At 36.1% G+C, this 21443-nt stretch overlaps 1 protein-coding gene across 2 annotated transcripts in view; it reads right to left on the minus strand.

The window, feature by feature from the left end:
* Nucleotides 1-312: 312 nt before the first annotated feature.
* The window catches only part of LOC107677096 (ATP-binding cassette sub-family G member 1-like), a 30373-nt gene continuing 9242 nt past the window's right edge, over nucleotides 313-21443 (minus strand). The window contains exons 3-15 of one of the 2 annotated variants that reach the window (XM_016471893.1): nucleotides 12177-12294; nucleotides 11125-11257; nucleotides 10272-10322; nucleotides 9577-9722; nucleotides 6959-7082; nucleotides 6747-6861; nucleotides 5854-6002; nucleotides 5339-5440; nucleotides 4413-4581; nucleotides 4181-4281; nucleotides 3099-3257; nucleotides 2253-2371; nucleotides 313-932 (exon numbers count right to left, since the gene is read on the minus strand). In XM_016471893.1, the coding sequence (XP_016327379.1) occupies nucleotides 704-932; nucleotides 2253-2371; nucleotides 3099-3257; nucleotides 4181-4281; nucleotides 4413-4581; nucleotides 5339-5440; nucleotides 5854-6002; nucleotides 6747-6861; nucleotides 6959-7082; nucleotides 9577-9722; nucleotides 10272-10322; nucleotides 11125-11257; nucleotides 12177-12294 (1715 nt within the window). In that variant the 3' untranslated portion in view covers nucleotides 313-703. The remainder of the gene's footprint in view (nucleotides 933-2252; nucleotides 2372-3098; nucleotides 3258-4180; nucleotides 4282-4412; nucleotides 4582-5338; nucleotides 5441-5853; nucleotides 6003-6746; nucleotides 6862-6958; nucleotides 7083-9576; nucleotides 9723-10271; nucleotides 10323-11124; nucleotides 11258-12176; nucleotides 12295-21443) is intronic. The other variant, XM_016471894.1, reaches the window with a different exon arrangement.

The raw sequence follows: 21443 nt of genomic DNA on the forward strand, positions 1-21443 counted from the left end.
TCTCATATTAAAAAAAAAAAAAAAAAAAAAATATATATATATATATATATATATATATATACATATTTGTAATTTTTAAGCTACAATATAGCAGATTTAAAATATATTAACTTTAAATGTAATATCAAATACCACACTACAGTTTAAATTATAATCAAGAACTTTTTTAAAAGTGTACTTAAATGTATTAAGAAACAGTGATGAAAGTGGTATTTTATTTCATTAATAATATATTATCTGAACGTACGTTTTTTTTTTTATGTACTTTGTATTAAATGTGCACTTTTAGTGCACTTCAAATCTTAAAATTAAACACTTTTTTTTCACAAGGGCCAGATTCCAGCTCTCCAGTATGATCACGTAATACAGCATATGACATCTTCAGTCAAAATCAGAACTGCTCCTGTGAAAGACTTTCATCAGTTTCTACAGGTTTTCTTCAGCACGGCCATGTTTCTCTCTCTATCCGTACAGACGTTTGGTTGAGCCCCAAAACTGTTGCGTTCTAAGCTCTTTGTTTTCTTATAAAAGAAAAGTCACATACTGTGACTTCGAGTTGAGCCCAGGTTTCTGTCTAGTGTGGGAAAACATGGCGATGGTCAGTTTGGAGGGAACAAACCCTCTCTGCTTTGGCTTTCTCAGCCTAGCTCTCCCTGGGCAGGATAGTCTCGACAGTACTCTCTCCAGCACGTCTTCCACAACTCTACCTCTCAGCACTGATCTTGTATCGCAGGACGAAGTAAGCAATCAGACGAAGCGATACAAAGAAGATGCCCAACACAATAAAGTCCACGTAGAGTTTTGCATCTTCAACATCCAGCTCCTTCAAAATGGCTTCTGACTTCTGGAAGTGGCATGTCTCATCTTTGTCGCAGTGCAGGTCCTCACGGTCAAGCCCGTAGATGGACAGAATGACTCCTTCAAAACCATATCTGAAAGTCAGAGGACAACTGATTTAGAAGAATACCACTTAAGATATACTGGCATACTTGTATTGTATTATACAGGTCTCTGGAATACTTGATTATGATTGGTCAAATACAGTAAATGTGATTGGTCAAATGTGCGGTCAGATATTTTATATTTTAACCACTACATTGTTCCTACAATGTTCATTTCTTTCATATCCACTCCACAGCCTCTTTCTGCTTGCATAATGAAACAATTTAAATTCAGATCAATATATCATGATCATTTATTTACTTATTTGGCAAGTAATCATTATAATAAACCTCTTCATGATAATTGTACATTATATCTTACATATTTAAAAGACAACAAAAATCTAATTTGTAGCTCATTTAATTTCCATAATGAGAGGTTTTTTCAAGTAGAATTTTTGAGCAAGAAATAATGTTATACAGTGAAACACCCTTGTAAAAAAGAAGTGAACTTATTTGTATTTAATGCGCACTTGCAGTGTACTTCAAGTATATTATTAAAACTACACTTGCATATGATATAATATTAATGAAATTAAAGGCTACTACACTTAAGTCAATTCATGACTGTTTCTTAACACACTTAAGCACACATTTAAAAGGTATGCTTGTAATAATGCCAATTTAAAAGTTTTACTTAAGTACATTTTGAATCACTGTTTTAATAATATTTTGTCATGTTTTAAAGATCATGTTCACTTTTTTGTGTTGACATACTTGGTTTTGATATTACATTTAAAGTTATTACAAATGTTTAATTATAAATATATTTAAATACATGACATACACATTTTAATAGAGATTACATTTTTAGTTTCCACAAATGCTTGCCAGTACATTCGGCTAAACACTTTAACCATAATTCAAAGACGATAGAAGCAATTATGAAATTACATATAAAGATGTACTGAAGTCTTAAGTGGGTCAAAGAAAAGCAATCTTTACTATATAATACATTTAATATTGTAAATAGCATGCATTTAAGTATCTGAAAACATTACATTCAATATACTCTTTTAAAGTACATTATTCCCATAATAAGTACTATTTTTAAAAGTATGCTAAAGCGTTTTTTTTTGTTTTTTTTTTCACACTAGGGCACCTAAGATGCTGTAGCATGATGCTGGTCAATAATTGTTATTTCCTGTTGTCTTCAGGTATAAATAATTAAAGTAAAAATGATTTCAGATGATACATATTAAAGGTAACCGCTGTTCCTAATTTCAAATCCAGAATTTGGCACATACAGTATCTACCACAGCTCAATACTGAGTCTAAGCTAATAATGAACATTTCCTGAGGTTGCTTTACCTGACATAGGAAATGTATGATATCCATTGGAGGTATTTAGGAATAGTGTCAAAACTGACAAAGAAGCCTGAAAACAGCAGCACAGGGATTGCTGTCACAGGACCAACAAAAGTTGCTACCTGTCGAAGAAACACAATACTGCATCATTATATCATTAGGCAAAAAGTGTGCCTTTTCTGTAAATGGCATTGAAGATTGATTGATAGAGGCAAATTCTTATATATATATATATATATATATGACAAAACATTTGGCTCGTACTGTATTGTTCTGAGGTATTTACTTGTAATGAGGTGGATGCTGCTCCTATCAGCAGTCCCAGTGACTGTGCAACCAGTGACGTGAGTGTCCCTAAAGCCAGGAAAAGTATGAAACGAACTGCATCTGAAGGTTGAGATGTCATCCAGTACACTATACTGCAGTAGGCCACTGGGAACACAATCTGTGAGGAAGAAAAGATTGCTCAGATTTGTCCATTTCTGAAAGTATTTTGAAGTAGGCTATATGTTTTAGAGAGAAGACTGACAATATGACTCTTTGTCCTTAACAGTCAATAGGCGCATTTCCATTACAAATTTGCGCAAAACTTTGGCGATATTTTATAAATATCGATAAAAAAAAGTGTTGCGACATGACGGCATTTCCATTAACCAATGTTATGCGACTAAAACGTAATTTGTTCCTCTCGCGACAAGTCATGGCAACGGATTTTGATGGGATTTTGACTGATTTTGGCTACACTAGCCATTATATTTAATCGATGGAGGCGTATGCGTGTATCTTGACAGAAGCAGCGCGGAGCAGCTTCTGAGATGTGCCGTGGTGGTATTGTTCTGAGGTATTTACTTGTAATGAGGTGGATGCTGCTCCTATCAGCAGTCCCAGTGACTGTGCAACCAGTGACGTGAGTGTCCCTAAAGCCAGGAAAAGTATGAAACGAACTGCATCTGAAGGTTGAGATGTCATCCAGTACACTATACTGCAGTAGGCCACTGGGAACACAATCTGTGAGGAAGAAAAGATAGCTCAGATTTATCCTTTTCTGAAAGTATTTTGAAGCGTGGTGCGACTGGTAACACAAGCGTTAACTAGAGTGGCCGCGATCAGCTTCAGTGGCCGTTTCGGAGCCGACTGCAGACGTGTGCAGTGTAAATAGTCTAAGCATTAATGGCAGGGAAAGCCCCTTATACTTGAGAGACGCCACATATGAAGTGTTTCTTGGAGGTTATAGTACATTGAGGAATGATCATATGACTTTTTACGTACGCCATGTGACCTGTTAATGCGATAAAAAAAAAAGTTTCTTACGAATTACGAATTAGTACGAATTATTCCTTTTTCGCATTGCCTGAAAAACCACCTAATGCGAGCTTAAAAACTTTTTTTGCGATATATGGCCGTTTTTGCGAAATTGACGCATTTCCATTAGGCGTAGCCTATTTTCAATTCGCAATTTCAGTTTGTGCAATTTGAAGCGTAATGGAAACGCGCCTAATGTTGCAAATTTGCTTTTTTGATTAATGACCTTGGAATTTATTACTTATAAGATGTCTTAAATCAATAAAAAAAAATTCAGGATTTTTTACCTAACTGGAGAATATTTCTTGTAGAGACACTAGAGGATTACTGATTCTGACCAAAGGCCACTTATGTAATGTTGCAGCAGGATTTGTCTAAATCTGGCGAACAGTGATTTGACCTGAAAAGCAAATCCACTTCGAGCTCTAATAACATGTTTATGCCATAACCATCTTAGTGTTCCCCCTTTTCTGCTTTTTGTTCCATTTTTAACCTGTTATGTGTCTGTACTCTGAGGAAACCGCACTGTAAATCTTATTATTATCCACTTTCTGAATCGTCTTGTTGAGCACAACAACCAAGCAAGCTGCTTTCAGGAGGAAACCACATTTTCTTTTGTTCCATGTTACCTGAAACGGGACGTCCGCCATTGTTTTGGCCAAGTAGTATGCCTTTAGGCTGTACCAGTAATTTAGATGTTCTCTCAAAAAGACGCCCATCTCAAGAGGAACTATAATAAAAATCAGAAAGAACAGATGAGCAAGGATAGCAAGTTAGTATCAAGTTAGTGAAAGTGTGCGTCAAACTCTTTCTTGTATAAAGAATATAACAGATATTTTTACACAAATTTGACAGACTCACAGGTGAGGACGGTGGGCATCAAAGCTGCAAACATGAGGAACAACATTGAAAAGAACAGGAAACCGGAATTGCTAAGGACTTTCTTGGCCTCATTGCCAATGCCCAGGTATAAAAGACCGATCAGAATTCCAATCCCAAGATGAGACATGATGCGCAAGTGAGTCAACACCTAAAAGAAGAAAAATCATTTTCAAATCAAACTCAAGTTCCTTCTGTTTTTACCCACTTTCATGTGTCCATCAGTACTAAATTGAGAATGGCTTCTGAATTGCAGCTTAGTTACTGAATTTGAAAATAATATGAATTTAGGGAGCAAACGGAATTTCTTTTAATTCTAGTGAAATTTAAATATGATATTCTGCTGAAAAAATGCTATATGTCAACATATCATGATCATTTAATATATATACACATATATATGTGAATAATGTTCCTGTGGCTCAGTGGTAGAGCATTGCGTTAGCAGCGCAAAAGGTCATGGGGGTCATTGGATAAAAGCATCTGCTAAATGCATAAATTATTATTATTATAAATTATATATACTGTATATAAATATATAACAAAATATTAAAGTTTTTAATATTCATGCACACAATATGAGTTATTTAAAAAAAAAAACATGTTCCATTTCTGCATAATTCATTATATTTAATAATAATTTTACTGATCTTGGTGGAAAACACTAAACATTACAAGAAAAAAAAAAGAAATATATTAAATACCTTTGAATAACAATTCGGTAATTTTCAGTCAATTTAAATCCATGACCTCGCTACTAATATTAAAAAGTAATTAGGATCATTATATTACTATAGTATAAGTTTAACTTCTGTTTTTTATTGCATAACTCCTGATGCCCGTAATGGCAAATTTGGCTCTGCTGTGTGTGTTACTAAACCTCCCCACTCGGTGGCAGTGCTGCTTACCGAATCTCTCATGATGCTAAGAAAAGTTCTTTTGAAAAGGATGCAAAACTGAGTCAGGCAGCTGGCAGAAAAACTATGGCAACCCTCTGATGATGAAGAGTCCTAAAGAAAATAGGTTAATTTTAAATGTATTCACTGTCAGAAAAAAAAGTGCCAAAATTGTACCTTTTGGGGTTCAACAGTTTGTCACTGGGGCAGTACCTTCAAAGGGACACCTTTGTACTTTCTTTACCACTAAAGGGTGCATATTCGTACTTTAGAGTAGTAATATGTACCCTTAAGTTAGTAATATGTACTCTTATGGTACTTTTATGAACCCTTTAGGGGTAAAGCAGGTACAAATGTGTCCCTTTGAAGGTACTGCACCAGTGACGAGCTGTTGTACAGGTACAATTATTATTATTATACTTTTTTTTTTCTAAAAGAGTGTTGTACAGAGATACTACAGCTCTCATACAACATAACACCCACTACATCATGTTACATAAAGGCTTTATGTAATTCTACAAACATACCTCGTCGGATGGTCTGTGCCACAGGAAGGGATTATGGACCCCGTTACCATTCATTTCACTTTTGTAGTATTTCTCACACTTGCACTGCTGAACGGCCTTCACCAGCCAAGCTGTCTGGTCACCGTATTCACCAGAGGCCACCTCCAATACTGGAGAAAAGAATAAAAACACTCTCAGACTGAAAAACTGATGCATCAAGACTAATAAAACACCTGTACTGAGCATGTAGATGTGCATTATTTTTACTCTCTCTAGAATTCTCAGTATATTATTTATTCATGTGTAGATAGCATCCAAAAGTAACATTTTGCATCTGTCAGTGGCGAGTGAACTGCTAATACTCTAACAGGCATGAAATATATATTCGTGCCTATAAACATTATGCAGCACAACTGTTTTCAACATTGATAATAATCAGAATATTAGAGTTATTTTGGAAGGATCATGTGACACTGAAGGCTGGAGTAATGATGCTGAAAATTCATCTTTGATTACAGGAATAAATTACATTTTAAAATATATTAATATAGAAAACAGTTATTTTAAATTGTAATATTTCACAATATCACTGATTTTACTGTTATTTTCAGTCAAATAAATGCTGCCTTGGTGAAGATAAGAGACTTTTTTCAAAAACATTAACAAATCTTACTGACTCAACTTTTATGAAGTCTTTAATGACTTAATTGACTGCAAATATGCAAGGAAGCAAGAGTAAACAAATAATTTATTTAAAATATTTCTGATTTGATTCCCTTTTGTATCTTATAAAATCAAGGGTCCTGTAATTCCTAAAAGTAATTTTAAATTAGCTTTTGTCTCTTTTTTTGCATTTGGTGCTTTGTGATTTGTTACATTTGGACCTCTGCGTACTGAGAGCGGTATTTTCTTACCGAAGTCTGCGGGGTTGTGATAGGTGGGACAGTTGAGTCCCAGTTCTCTGAGATATGGGATTAAGCTTGAAACTCTTCCTCGGTAAATACACTGGCCATGACTGAAGACATACAGCTGGAAAAAAACACCAAGAATGAGGTGTGAGAGGCAGCATTTTGCATAAAAGCATGTATTTAGAAATATTCAAGCATGAATACAAAACAGTGATCACCTTATCGAAGAGTTCAAACACTTTAGCGCTGGGCTGGTGAATTGTGCATATGACTGTTCGACCACCCTGAGCAAGAGCCTTCATCAGAGAGACCACCTGGAAGCAGGAGGAGCTGTCCAGTCCACTTCAGAGAGAAAAGACACAGAGAAAATGACAGTCAGCACCTTCCTTAACATGATTAAGCTGCGGTGCTCCAATGCAGACAAGGTTTAAGTCTGGCCTGCATTACATATTGATTCCTTTCCCCATTCTCTCTACCAAAAAAAAATCCTGTCTATCAGTAATTTCCATTATTATATTATATATTATGCAATATCAGTATGGGTGGCCAGACAAGTTTAAAGAGATGAGATTAGATTGTAATCTTGACCTCACTCGATCAAGGCCATATTAATATCACAGATGACAGAGACACCGCTGGATAAAGTGGAAGTGTCTATCTTAAAGGACAGGTTGTAGCCTTCAATACAGCAGCACATTCAAAACACCATGACATCACTGCACATGCTACACACAGGTTTCTGATAGGATGCTCAATATCTTTGAGCCATGAATGTGTCCTGTTTAACCAAACACAACTCTGTGACATCATATTAATGATAATGGTACTGCTCTTATGCAACCTAGAGCATAGAAGCTAGCCGAAGCCACGTGGCTTTGGAAAGACTTCCACACTCTAAAAAAATCCTGGGTTATTTTTTTAACCCAAATGCTGGGTTGAGCCTTTTGGGTCATTTTTTTGGGGTTATTTTTTCAGTGTTTGGATGGTTTTTGTGTTACCCAGCTCCTGGGTCAAATGTAACAACCCAATGTTTGGGTAGTTTTAGTGTTACTCAGATCCAGGGTTAGACGTAACCCAGCGGTTGAGTTATTTATCACGGGGATTTTGCGTCTTCACTTCACGAGAGAGCAGTTCTAAGCGCCATCGAATTGATGCATTCTTCGGTAAAATACAGGTTTGTGTACATTTAATTTTATCTATAAAATCGTTACTGTGCTGTATATAGTTCAATTTTATGAAGAGCAACATACAGGCGCGCGGTGTGAATCACCTTTAACGAGTGTCGCGGTCTTTTCACGTGATGCTTTGCATAAAATAAACGATTTTATTCATAAAGATACAGAATATAATACTTTGTTTGGATGTTAAATGTCCTCAGAGCTGTTTATTGTTTGTTTATTGGCAGGTTATGGAGTCACAGCATGTTTCGGCTATAGAGTGAAACGCAGGGCGGCGGTCCGTTAGCAGTTCCCCGCCGAACACGACTCCAGCTCGGGCACAAGAACCAGCGCCGTTATGGTGGAAACAGAATAACAGAGACTGGTCGATTACACGTGAATTACTTCTGTTTAATGTTGAATTTTTGTTCTAATGTTTGTTAAACGAGTTTAAATATAGGCAATATGAATAGCCTATTAAAAACGATAAACAATGCTGTAATGATAAATAAAGGAAAATAAAGGAAGTTATCATGCAAACCAGTGGTTGTGTGGAGTATCAGGTTTCGAGGATTTAAGTTAATCTGTAAACCTTATTTAATGTATGAAGTAAAAAATAAGCTAGTAATATAGTAAAAATGAATAAACCCATTAACTGGGTTAAATCAACCCATTATGCTGGGTTAAATAAACAACCCAATTTGCTGGGTAAATTTAACCCAAGATGGCTTCTGTCCTATATTTACCCAGCCCTTGGGTTAATAACAACCCAAATTGGGTTGTTTTTAACCCAGTGTTTTTTAGCATGAAGGAGAATCTGTTTATCCTTGAATAAGCTTGGTAATCGTATAAATGCATTTTACAAAAGTATCGTTTTATGCCAAAATGAATTTAGTTTGCCGCTCTCCAGAGAATCAGAGAGTGGTTTTTGTTCTTAGCGGGTAATCCCAGAGAGGAATGAAAAGCTTAATAGAGCCCATAGAGACCAGAAAGCAACTATGGTCGACCATAGATAGCTAACGATGCTTTTGGGAAAGCAACCCTAGGTCTCAACTGTCCAACAGTATCTCATCTGGGCAAAGCCTGTAAGTGAATATGCAATTAAATTGCATTTACACATTATAAGGACGTAACAGAGAAACCTCATGGGTAACAGCTTTTCACAAGAGATATATTTGAATCAGGAACGGCACTTAAGTTGATGATACACGAGGCAACGTTTTTGAGTGATGTTGCATGGGCACTTTCCCATTGAGAATGGGCAACAAATTTCTATCTGGATACTTTAGATTGCCCAAGACAAATTTCCTTTCAGGGACAAATAAAGTTTAACCTATCCTATCTGTCGTGGGCCCTGTGTCTCACCTGGTTGCCCGTTGATGGCAACATTGCTCAAAAAGTTGCCCGTGTATCATCACCTTTATAGCCATACATTTCATAACGTTCACATGCACTGTAAAAAAATAAAAAATAAAGTTGTAAATAAAACAAAGATTACTGGAATATGTTTTATAAGAAACTACAATTTCAGTCTTTCGGTTTTAAAAATTTAGTGTGAAATTCAATGCGTTACTTGCCATTTCTGTGTCATCATTTGCGATATTCACTACCAGTTTCTGAGTGAAAATTGTTTCAAAGTAAATCCTACACCATTTTTCTTAAGTACGGAGGAGGCTCACCTTGTGGGCTCATCAAAAAACATGACGGGTGGGTTGTTGACAAGCTCCAAGGCGATGGCCAAACGCTTCCTCTGGCCCCCAGACAGGTTGGATGTGCGTGTTTTGGCACATTCTAACAAACCGAGAGCGGTCAGGATTTCCCGAACCTACAACAACAGCACGTGTGCATCATTATGCAGTGGAATAAGGACAGCACATGCCATATCTACAATACCATTCAAACGTTTGTGGTTGGTACGATTGTCGAAGAGAAATGTCTCTTATGCTCATGAAGGCTGCATTTATTTTATTAAAAAAATACAGTAAAAATGTCAAATATTATTACTATTTAAAATAACTGTTTTCTATTTCAATGCATTTTAAAATGTGATTTATTCCTGTGATGCAAAGCTGAATTTCACTCCAGTCTTCAGTGTCACATGATCCTTCAGAAATCATTCTAATATGCTGATCTGCACGCGTTGAACACAACTGTGCTGCTTAATATTTTTTGTGGAAACCATGATACATCTTTTCATTAACTTACTGACCCCAAACGTTTGAATGGCGGTGTACATGTTTACTGTGATTTCACCAATTAGGACATGTAGATCAAGTAATGTTTAAAGCACCCACAGCTGACCTTTACCAAAGGTCTCAAAGATTAGGCCATACATACATAACCGGTTGGGAATCTTCACACGCCTCTCACTTACCATTTCACGTCTGCCTTCATCCTTTTCCTGGAGTTTGAGATTAGCTGATACCTGAGCAGGGAGATTGAGCGATTTAGATCATGAGCATTAGCGGTTACAACTAAAGCTAACAGAGGGATTTGCATGAACTCAACAACAAAGCAACTGCAATTACATGAGACATATTCCAGTGAAACTAGCAGTGAGAGCTGATTATATGTTTTCTGTTTGTGTATGTTGTATTAACCATGATGAGGTAGTGTGCTTGCTATTAATAATGTGTTTTTCTTGACTAAATATAAAGCATATACAGAGGCTACATGCAAAAAGGGCTGTAAAGTAAATAATTTTAACCACTTAGGGTAATTTGTACTTTAGTACTACTGAAAGCGAATACTCATACTTTTACACAATAACATTTGCAAGGGAAAAAAGTTTACTTACAATTTTTTACCCTTACAGTACCTACCCTTGTGAAAAGAAGTATGCTTAATTGTATTGATTGATACAGAGGGAGCTACTTAACAATCTCTGTCTGTTTCATTAGGTTTTGGTTTTCCCTATTCTCATTTTGCCCGTGTTCCTCATCTTTAGTGATTTCCATAGTTCCTAAATTAATTACGTACCTGTTTCAGTTCTAGTTGATTACATCACTCTGTGTATTTTAAGCACTTGGTTCTCTTTGTTCAGTGTCTGATCTTGTCAGTGTTATATGTGGTTGTGGTTCCCTACTCTTGAGTTATTTTCCTCTGTTCCTGTTGGCTTTATCTATTAAAAGACTGTTTCCTGGATACTCGATCGTCGTGTGCTTCATTACAGCAACTGCTGAGTGACACTAATGAAGCCCAGTGATATCATTTCAGCAGACACATACCATCATGGCTTCTTGTACAGTGAGGTGTGGCAGTAACATGTCGTCCTGCATGATGTAGCAGGACACTTTCCTGAAAGATCGCAGATCCCTGGGCTGCCCGTTTATCAGGATCTCCCCCTTCATGCCCGTTTCCCTGCGTGATAAAGCATATCATCAGATATACTTTCTATTGAAACGTTATCAAATTTATGATCACTATTTCTTGATAAATGATCACGATATCCCACACATTTCATTGCTACATTCATTCAACTTCAACGATATATAGAAAGCATTGCTAGAAGCATAATATTAAAAGTAACTGCTAAATCTCCTGCCTAAAACTACAGTTGCGTCTTTTTGACAGATTGCTTCAGGTATTCTTCATTTGTAAAATGCTTTGCATAAAAGTGTCCACAAAAATAATAAATTTAAAGCTGCAGCGTTGGTTAAAAATGATCCGAAATCAATATTTGAACAAGTACATAACCAGCCAGTGTTCAAAACTATCGCCTTACTTTAGCCCGATTCACAACGGTTAGCTTATAATAATGTTTTCTTATTTGAGTGGTACGGGTAGGTTTTCGTGGGAAATTCGAGCATAGCACTGCGTCATTACGTCACATCTGTAAACATAAAGAAGTTGTCCCGGCTACTAGGCTATCGCATGTGAGGATCCTGCAGGTGGCCGATCATTTATAGCCTTTTCTCACAGCAGCCAGAATAATTAAATGTATCATTTTGATGGCGGATTGTAATCCATAAAGGATTTGGCGACAAAGAGGCAAAACTTACGGACTGCAGCTTTAAATAAATGATGAACAGCTTACAGGAAATGAGACAAAACGAAGCAAAATGTATGATGGCTGTGCTGGCTGTGTCGTCAAACTCGCATGGCAATTCGTAACTAATTTACCCTTTGAAGATCAGTGGCAAATTGGGTGCCCCACTGACAGTTATGTTTAGAGGTGGACCTTCATTTCATACAAATTTCCCACCAATTCACACAAAAATGTAAAATAGTTAGTGCTGCATGCTTCATGTTTGATGCAGTATTTTATGGTCATACTAACCTATAACCTGCTAGAATGTTCATTAAAGTAGACTTCCCGGCCCCCGAGGGTCCCATGATGGCCACCAAAGCACCACTGGTGAAGTTCCCAGAGATCCCTTTCAGAAGGGTCTTGTAACCTGACACAGGGTGGAACAGAAAAAGAGGAGCCCCTGTGAGAAACCTTCCACAGTCTGGACAATAAACACAATGAACAACCTGAGCCGTCCTGCACAATTGTATATTGTACCTGCCAAAGTCCCATTCAAATTCTCCTGCTTACATAATGGTCGGTCTGTGATTGGAGGTGAAAAGGGATATTTATTTGTTCGCCTTTGGGTTTCTGAAATTTTCCAGGTGAGTGAATCTGTTTGCTGGTGTGCGTATCTTTAGATAAACCCTGTTCTTACTTGTATCTGAGCTTTTTGTTTCTAACTTTCAGAGAATAAAGACCCGATGCTATAACGCTTTCTCCAATATCCATCAATTTTCTTTTGTCAAGATGTATAATGCATTCTTCACCATCTTATGACAGCTTTGTGTGCAGATTTGTAAGCAGCTGAACTTGTTTTAGGTTCATGGCTAATGCACACTAGCCTCAAAGAATATTTGAACACTTAAGGGCTACTTAAAATGTATGAACTTCATTAGTCCATTGGTTCAACATAATTTTTTGTTGCATTAGACAACAAGATGGATATATGTCACAGAGTTAGACATCAATACATTTTCCAAATGCATTTTGACTGAATATCACATTGTCACATTACATGACTTGGGAACACAACGGGAAAAATGTAATGACCTTTTAACACAAATTTACTGTACAAAATCAGTCATGAAACTAAAATGTGCTAATTTATCCAAAAACAAAATATGAAAATCTGAGATTCACATAAAATAATAATAATGCAGTTTTTAACTAAATGTTTGAAACTAACATGCAAAAGTATTGCTTGAAGACAACTTGAAATCTTAAAGTTACTGACATAAACCAAAGTCCCTTTCTAGGAGAGTCAGTTCACTTGCCGGCTATCTTGAAAATGCTCTTGGCAGCTATATTCAGTCATGCAAGTACAGTTTGTATTAAAATGGGGGGACTACTTGCAAAACTCACAATTTAATAACCTATTTCAGCAATAAAATCTAACATGACTTGTCAAACTTTTTTTTTGTATATTTTAGCCCAGCCAATGCACATGTAAAATATACAGCAAATACACTTTACAGCTGTTTCTATGGTATATGAAGTTTGTAACAGAAGATGCAGTAACGTTGAGAGCAAAAACTGACGTAAAGACCGCTGTAAAGGCATTGACTTAATTTGGAAGTCGAAACCTACCTACTACAACTACTGGGTGCCCCAGTCACCCCCCCCCCCCTTAATTGTAGGTAGCTTTAAAGTACATTTTATGTTTTAATAATTTTTTGTCATGTTTTAAAGAAGTACATGTATTTTGATGTGTTTTCTAACATACATCTAAAGCTAATATTGTCTAACATAATCTAAAGTTAAAGTTAAACATACAAAATTGCAACTTCAACATTACAAATGCACAATTACAAATATATTTAAATACACGACAAGTTTTAATAGAACAGACCGGGTGTCCCTCACACATCCTGAAAAGTGAAGCTGCGGGCTCTTTGATCGCCCCCTGGTAAAAAAAAAATAATAATAATTTTACACTTCCAATACAATGTTCCGAAAGATGGTTTTGTTCTTTTAAGGTAGTTGTTATCACGCTGATATAGGTTAAATTGTTCGTTTTTGTGATAAGTTTGATTTTAGCTAGTAATTTGATGCTATAAAAACGGGGCGTGTCGTCATGGTTGATTGGGTCTGCGGGAGTTTGATACCGCAGCTCCACCTCACGACACTACTGCGCAGACTCTGGCTCCAAACTAATCTCTACTGCACAGACTCTGGCTCCAAATTACGTCATTTACTCAAGATGGCAGCGGCCATACTGAGATGCTTTGGCTTCACTTTTCTATAGTGGAAGGAAGTGGAGACTCGTCGTCCGTCGTCCAGAAAAGACATTTAAGTATATTTTATTTTACCATAAATGCTTAATTATGAAACATAAAAATGCACTTAAGGACTCAAAATTTCAGCTAATTGCATTTAATAGAAATTTAAATTATAATACATTTTAATTTAATTGAAATTAACATGCAATTAAGTGTCCAAAACATTGCATTCAGTTCGCACTTAAGTATACTCTTTTAAAGTACTCTTTTTAAAAGTATACGCTAAAGTGTACTTTTTTCACAAGGTTATGGCCTCTCTTGCTCAGTATACAAGGAACTATAGGACAGTTAGGAAATGATAACAGTAACACTATTAACTAAGAGTTTTCCCTCAATAATCTCCTAATTTGCTCCTTATTGATAGTAAGTAAGCTAGTTGTTGTAGTAGTTGTCATAGTTTAGGTATGGGGTAGGGTTAAGGGATCTAGAATATGGTCATGCAGAACAAGGCATTAATGTGTGATTTATTTTAGTACTAGTAGTAAATAAAGTACTAATAAACAGCCAATATGCAAGTAATGTGCATGCTAATAAGCAACTAGTTAATAGTGAATAGTGTTCCCTAATCTAAAGTATTACCATGATAACTCATGCTTTTATGCAGCGAAAAGAGGACATCCACAGGATGACCGATTATAACCTGTTATTTATCCAGTAGCTGAGGCTGAGATGCTAATCCAGTTGATTGCAGTGGCTGCCAGCTTAATTGGATTGTGCTTACAATCCGTCAGAGCAATACACAAATACCTCTGACCTTCTACCAGGATACCAGGGCTTCTCCCTCTGATTGTGCACTACAGTAACCCCAAGGCAACAGAAAGGTGCATCACACTATTTCTGTATTCCTGGCCATGAGGGACTCCAGGGTTACTTTGAGTCAAGATCAAGTGTGTGTGATGAAGAAATTGAAACAGAAATGCTATAGAACCTCATGCCATGGTATTACATCACGGTTTCATTATTTATTTATTTTTTAAAAAACAACTCTCTGTTACTCTTTTACTGTACTCATGTTGCACTGGGTTTAATCAGATGAGGGATATGTATGCATAAATGCCTCACAACAACATTCAAATCACTTGGCAAACACAAATTCCCGTGACATGGGGTTAGATGTAGGTTTGACCAGTAGTCAAATGAAGCACCTAAACACATTCACATCCTACACAACCAAATCATTTAGAGAATCAGCAATGTACTTAACATTCATGTTTATTTTACATATAGCCTTCCACCGGTGCATGATTATGACAGCAAAGGTACCACAATGAATATAGCCGAGCTTCGTTATGATTTAAGAGGACAAACTGGATTGTAGTGCAAATAGTTTTACCGTTTACTGCAATTATCTGAAAGCTGGGACCGGGCGCACATCACTAACAGCAAAGTATGAAATGTATAAAAACACCATATCACAACAAAACACAAATACAACAGAACCAGATCATACTGGCTACACAAACAAATGCGTACCATGGTATTTCTAGATTTGGCTATGGTTTACTTTAGACATAATAGTGTACACATTTTCCATAATAAAGTCCTATTGCGGTACTATGCTACGGTCATGATATCAGATTTTAATTCTATAATATTTAAAAAAAAAAATACTATGGTATTAAAATTCACATAGAGTGCATGGTACTTGTCAAAATACCATGGTAATATCATGATCCCATGTCCAAAAAAAAAAAATAAATAAATTAGTCATGCTAATTTTTTTGTGTTTACACAATTACCATAAAAAAAAAAAAACATGCATCATGTTAACACCATAGCTAAATACCAAGGTGCATGAATATATCAATCATTCAGTACCATGGTATATACCGTCCCTCCCGAACTATAACAAAAGTGTCCCTCGCGGGTCAAAATGACCCGAAGGCCAAAAATGACACTAATTTTATTTTTGGTTCAGAAAGCTTATATTGGTCCATTTTTTTTTTTTTTTTAATACATGTTTTTGCTTACACTCAATGGCTTTTAAAAATCAATAATACGAGTGATAGTAAAATGTTTAAACCGACTGAAAAACTCGCTCAGTCATCACACTAAATTTAAGATGGTTATACTTATAATATTTTATGATAACTAGCACCCTGTCAACAATGGCCCGGTGCCAGAATCAAATTACTGAGGGTGCTTCTGTAATTAGTGAGTGTGCTCTAGCCTTCATGTACATCTGTTTGGACACAAATTTTGTTTTGACTATTGCTATGGTTATCACTATGTAAACCATTGCGATTTCACGAGTTAATCCTGTATTTATTTATATGCGGACATCCTTCCAGCAACTTTGCTGCATGTACGTGCCTATTGGTCTGTTTAGCAGCATGAAAAACAAAAGGTTTCTACAAGCATTAAATTCTGGATATTTTTATGAAAATGAGCATATTTTTTTAAACTTTTTTTCAGCAAAAAAAACAAAACAAAGAAAGACACAATTTCTGCATATTTATACTTTAAACATGATGATCCATCAGGACCTAGGTCACTGAGTGTTTCTGATGCCATCAGGTGGGGAAAAATGACAATGACAATTTTTCATGACATTGAAAAATGGCATTTTATGATTACAGCCACTAGAGGGGCCTATTGAATCCTATGGATATTCTTAAATGAGCCAAACAAGTGAAATATTTAAAACTACACCAACTTGAGGCTTCATTATGCTTTCAGATATATCTCAAGGCTTTCAGATATATATATCAAAACGTAAAAAAAAACTATATTTTGTAAAAACAAAAAAAAAAAAATGAAATTGATACTTTTGTGTGTGTGGGTATGTGAGTTTTTTGTGCATTGGGGACATTCTGCAGTCTCAGCCCTTTGTTTGGGTATGCATCTTTTCTGGATTTTGTCAGATTTTATATAGTAAAAAAAACAATTATAAATAAAAAAATGCTGTTTTTTTTCTGGACATTTCATTCTGGACATTCATTCCTATGACCTAGAATCCTCGAATCAACTCAAAATTTGTTGTGTGTGCTCCATGCTCAAGTGTGACAAAAGTAAATAAAAAAATCCGCAGTTTTTTCGTAAATTCCATGCTTTTCCAGTGGTGGGTGAAAATTACCCGCGAGGGACACTTTTGATACTTTTTTTTTTTATAGCACCCACTTAAACTGCTCGAATTCACTCAAATTTTTTTTCATGTATTCCCGAACCGGGTGTGAACCAAGTGTGACAAATGTAACAAAGTCTCATACCATAACGATCAACGCTCGATTTTAAAAAAATCTTTAAAAATGAGTTTTGGGTCAAAATGACCCAAGGGACGGATGAGGGTTGAAGTACTACTGTATATATTAAAGTACCACTGTATGATGTTGACCACGATTTTGCCACCGGACACAAATTTCTGGGATCGTAAAGGATTTCGATTACATTACAATTGTGAGTCTATTATCACCTAGTGCAATATGTTCACCAACAGCAAATTAATAGCCTTTGCAATAAATCTTAGCCTCAGACGAAGTTCTGATTGTGTCAAATTTGGTTCACACTAGTACAGTCTGAAATCTTTTATGGCTTGCGTCCACTGAAGAACCAATATGACTGATGGATTTCAAACACACATTTTCAATTCAACCCTACGAATAAGCAAAAATGGGAAAGTGTTAAGGACCAATTTGCACTATTAACTAGTTGCTTATTAGCATGCATATAACTAACATATCGGCTGTTTCTGTTACGAACAGCGTGACAAAGGAGTAGGGGATCCAAATGCAAGCTTTATGCAAGAGCGTAATCAAAACAAGCAGGGTCAAACACCAGCAAAACAACAATATCCCAGGGCAAACAAAAGAGTAATCCAAAGAACAGGTGATGGTCAGGGCAGGCAGCAAACGAACAGAAACCAGGGAACAATCCAAAGTCAAAAACTTTGTGTTGTGCAACGGACCACAGCTCACATCGTTTTCCACTAAATCAGAGTCATACCAATCATGTTAGTCCTTAAGAGTTGTTACTGTACATAATGTCTTCTAGAAGATTGGGTATTGTAAATTTTTCAGTAATAAATGCATCTTGTTCTGCCTTGAGTAAATACTATGCTTCATATAAATGCCTTAAACTTGAAAATGCGAGTACAGAATGATGCGTATGGTATGTGGGTTGCTTCTCATGCAACCAGCTTGTCAATGCTGAATCTTGCCTATATGTCTTGGCTACAATTTATCATTTAGTTATTTACAGTAACTCCATATCTACTTGTTACAGCTCAGTGAGGAAAGCTTTGGTTGGGGTGGGGTGGGAAAGAGCTTGGGTACCTCATTCACTGCTTCATTTCAAGACCGATCAAATGTGCAATTCAAATCAAAATTGCTTCCATGCCAATGTCTCAGGCAGCTATTTTGCTCTTTTTGACCTATGAAGGAGATCTCATTGAGTAATGGATCCATCAAGCTATTAGTCCTCCCTGGCACACACTTCACTTTCTCCCATGCAGCTCTTACAGCATGACATCTAGGGGATACTACTACAACACAAGGGATCAAAAAATACCAGAGGAGGAGAAGGAGGAGAGGGACCACAGAGTTCACTTTGGTCTTTTACATGCTTCAGTAGGCTGGGCATAGACATTATTTTCTGTACATTTTCACCCATACAGGAGGTTACTCAAGGCTGTGTGAGGTTCTTTAAGGGCTTTTAAATGCTATTAAAAGCTCGACCCACACAAACATTGTGAACAATTTTGTTTTTAGGTATGGCAAAATATCATAAGAGTTTCAAACTTCAACATACTGTATATATACTAATATACTTTAAAAGAAAATACTTAAATGTGAAATGAACGTAATGTTTTTAGATACTAAATTGCATGTCAGTTGCAATTAAATTCAAATGTATTATAACTTAAATTTATACTAAATGCAATTAGCTGAACTTAATGTTTTTGACCAGTCTTTGAAATATGGTTAAAGTGTACTGCTGAATGTATGGACAAGCATTTATGGTAAACTAAATTATTCTTTAATGTAATTTCTAATGAAAATTGTTTATCATTTAAATATATTTGTGATTACACATTTGTAATGATCAGTGTTGGGGAAAGTTACTTTTAAAAGTAATGCATTACAATATTGCATTACTCCTTAAAAAAAGTAACTAATTGCATTACTTTTTATGGAAAGTAATACGTTACGTTAGCGTTACTTTTTCTCATCTGGACAAGGCTTACTTGTTTCGTTTTAATATAAAATTAAAACTAAATTAAAACTGAATATTTAATTACTATAATACTGATTTCTCGCTAGAACTAACATTAAAAGTGCAAAAAGTTAGTCAGAAATATACATTTACATACAAACTGACAACCAAACACAACTTTCAGATGCCATCTTTATTTTTTTAGCTCAACCATCACTGAATGGAACGCACATGATTTTGGGATATCAAAGGCAGCGAAGTATATATCAATGCTGCCTTCAAAAATCGATCAGATGAAGGCATCTCAGGAGACAGGAAGTAAAGCTAACTTTGGATTCGGATGTGCCTTGATGCCTTCCTACCTTTGAATGCGTCCTCTGAAGGCAGCATTTTTCAGTTTTCAGATGCAGCCCATGGCTGAGTCTTGTTTTGCTGTTAGCGGACATTTCTAAGCATTTCCTTGTTTCCTGTTTGCCTTGCCCTTGTGTTTTTGACTTTGGATTGTTCCCTGGTTTCTGTCCGTTTGCTGCCTGCCCTGACCATCGCCTGTTCTTTGGATTACTCTTTTGTTTGCCATGGGATATTGTTTTGCTGGTGTTTGACCCTGCTTGTTTTGACTACGCTCTTGCATAAAGCTTGCATTTGGATCCCCTACTCCTTTGTCACATCGTCCGTAACAGAAACAGCCGATATGTTAGTTATGTGCATGCTAATAAGCAACTAGTTAATAGTGCAAATTGGTCCTTAACACTTTCCCATTTTTGCTTATTTGTAGGGTTGAATTGGATCATCGAAGGTCAGCAGCAAGACATTGGTTAATAAAATGTGATTAAAAACTTAATGGGATCAAATACTTATTTGTATCATTTAACATATTAAATTATTGCAGGTTTGCGTCATATTTTGAGTTTGCATTACTTTAGTAGTTACCTGAAAAAGTAATCTGATTACGTAATTCACGTTACTTGTAATGTGCTACCCCCAACATTGTAAATGATAAATTGCAATTTAGTACATTTACAATACATTAACTTTGAATGTAATATTGAATATATACTAAACTTAAAATTATAATTAAAATATATTAGAATAAACTTCACTCTGTGCTGACCAAAAGCCCATTAAATAGCCATGAAGTTGTGGTAACATGAATTTGATAGATAGGTTCTGAGAACTTTTTCAGGTTACAGAAATGACACCTGAAACGGATCGATCACTCCTGCAGATTGCACTATTAAATATTTATGACACAATCATTGGCAATGAATACATTATGTGAGTGTTCAAATTATAACAACACTTTCAAGGAGGCCTAATATTTGGAAGAAATTAGGTCTTAGAAATTTAATGGCAACATCTAGATATAGCGATCAAGATATTTAAACAATATTATAATTAGGGGTTGCACCGACTAATCGACTTCAATGCTCTGCCATGACGCTTTAAGCTTAACGTCGACTAGTCGCTGGTCCTATAGAGGGCACAACAGGATACGCTCCATTTCCAAACAGTTAAAATGACAATAAATGCATACTCTGAAAGCGCTCCACAAGACATGTGAGATTATATTACTGGATGCTCAAAATTAAACAGGAGAATGCACGTTTTAAACAGCTTATTGTACAGGTAGGTAAAGTTAATCACCGTTCTAATCTAATGCGCTGCTGCACTGTAACGCACACACATTACAGACAGTAGCTCGTACACAGTGGTGTATTGCAACGAAGTAATAATACTTCGTTACAGTACTTAAGTATTTTTTGGGAGTATCTGTACTTTACTTGAGTTTTTATATTTCAGCAAACTTTTACTTCACTACATTTCCTAATTAAAATTTATACTTTTACTCCGATACATTTCCCCGAAGCATATTCGTTACTACAAAAGAGTCAGAAGAACACGGACTGCAGAGAAGCATGTTTGACGAATCAGTGGTCTGGCGTTTGCAAGTTAGACTCCTAAAAACACCTTTGCTCATGTGCAAAAAAAAGTGCGTGGCTGCGTGCACAATCGCGAATGATTCATTTTCCACTCAAGTCGAGTCAGGGGCGTGCGATACAGCATCGTCTGCGATAATATGGTAAGTGTTGTTGTAATGATGTGC

The sequence above is a fragment of the Sinocyclocheilus anshuiensis genome, unplaced genomic scaffold, assembly GCF_001515605.1.
Source record: "Sinocyclocheilus anshuiensis isolate Anshui unplaced genomic scaffold, SAMN03320099.WGS_v1.1 scaffold24, whole genome shotgun sequence".
NCBI lineage: Eukaryota > Metazoa > Chordata > Actinopteri > Cypriniformes > Cyprinidae > Sinocyclocheilus > Sinocyclocheilus anshuiensis.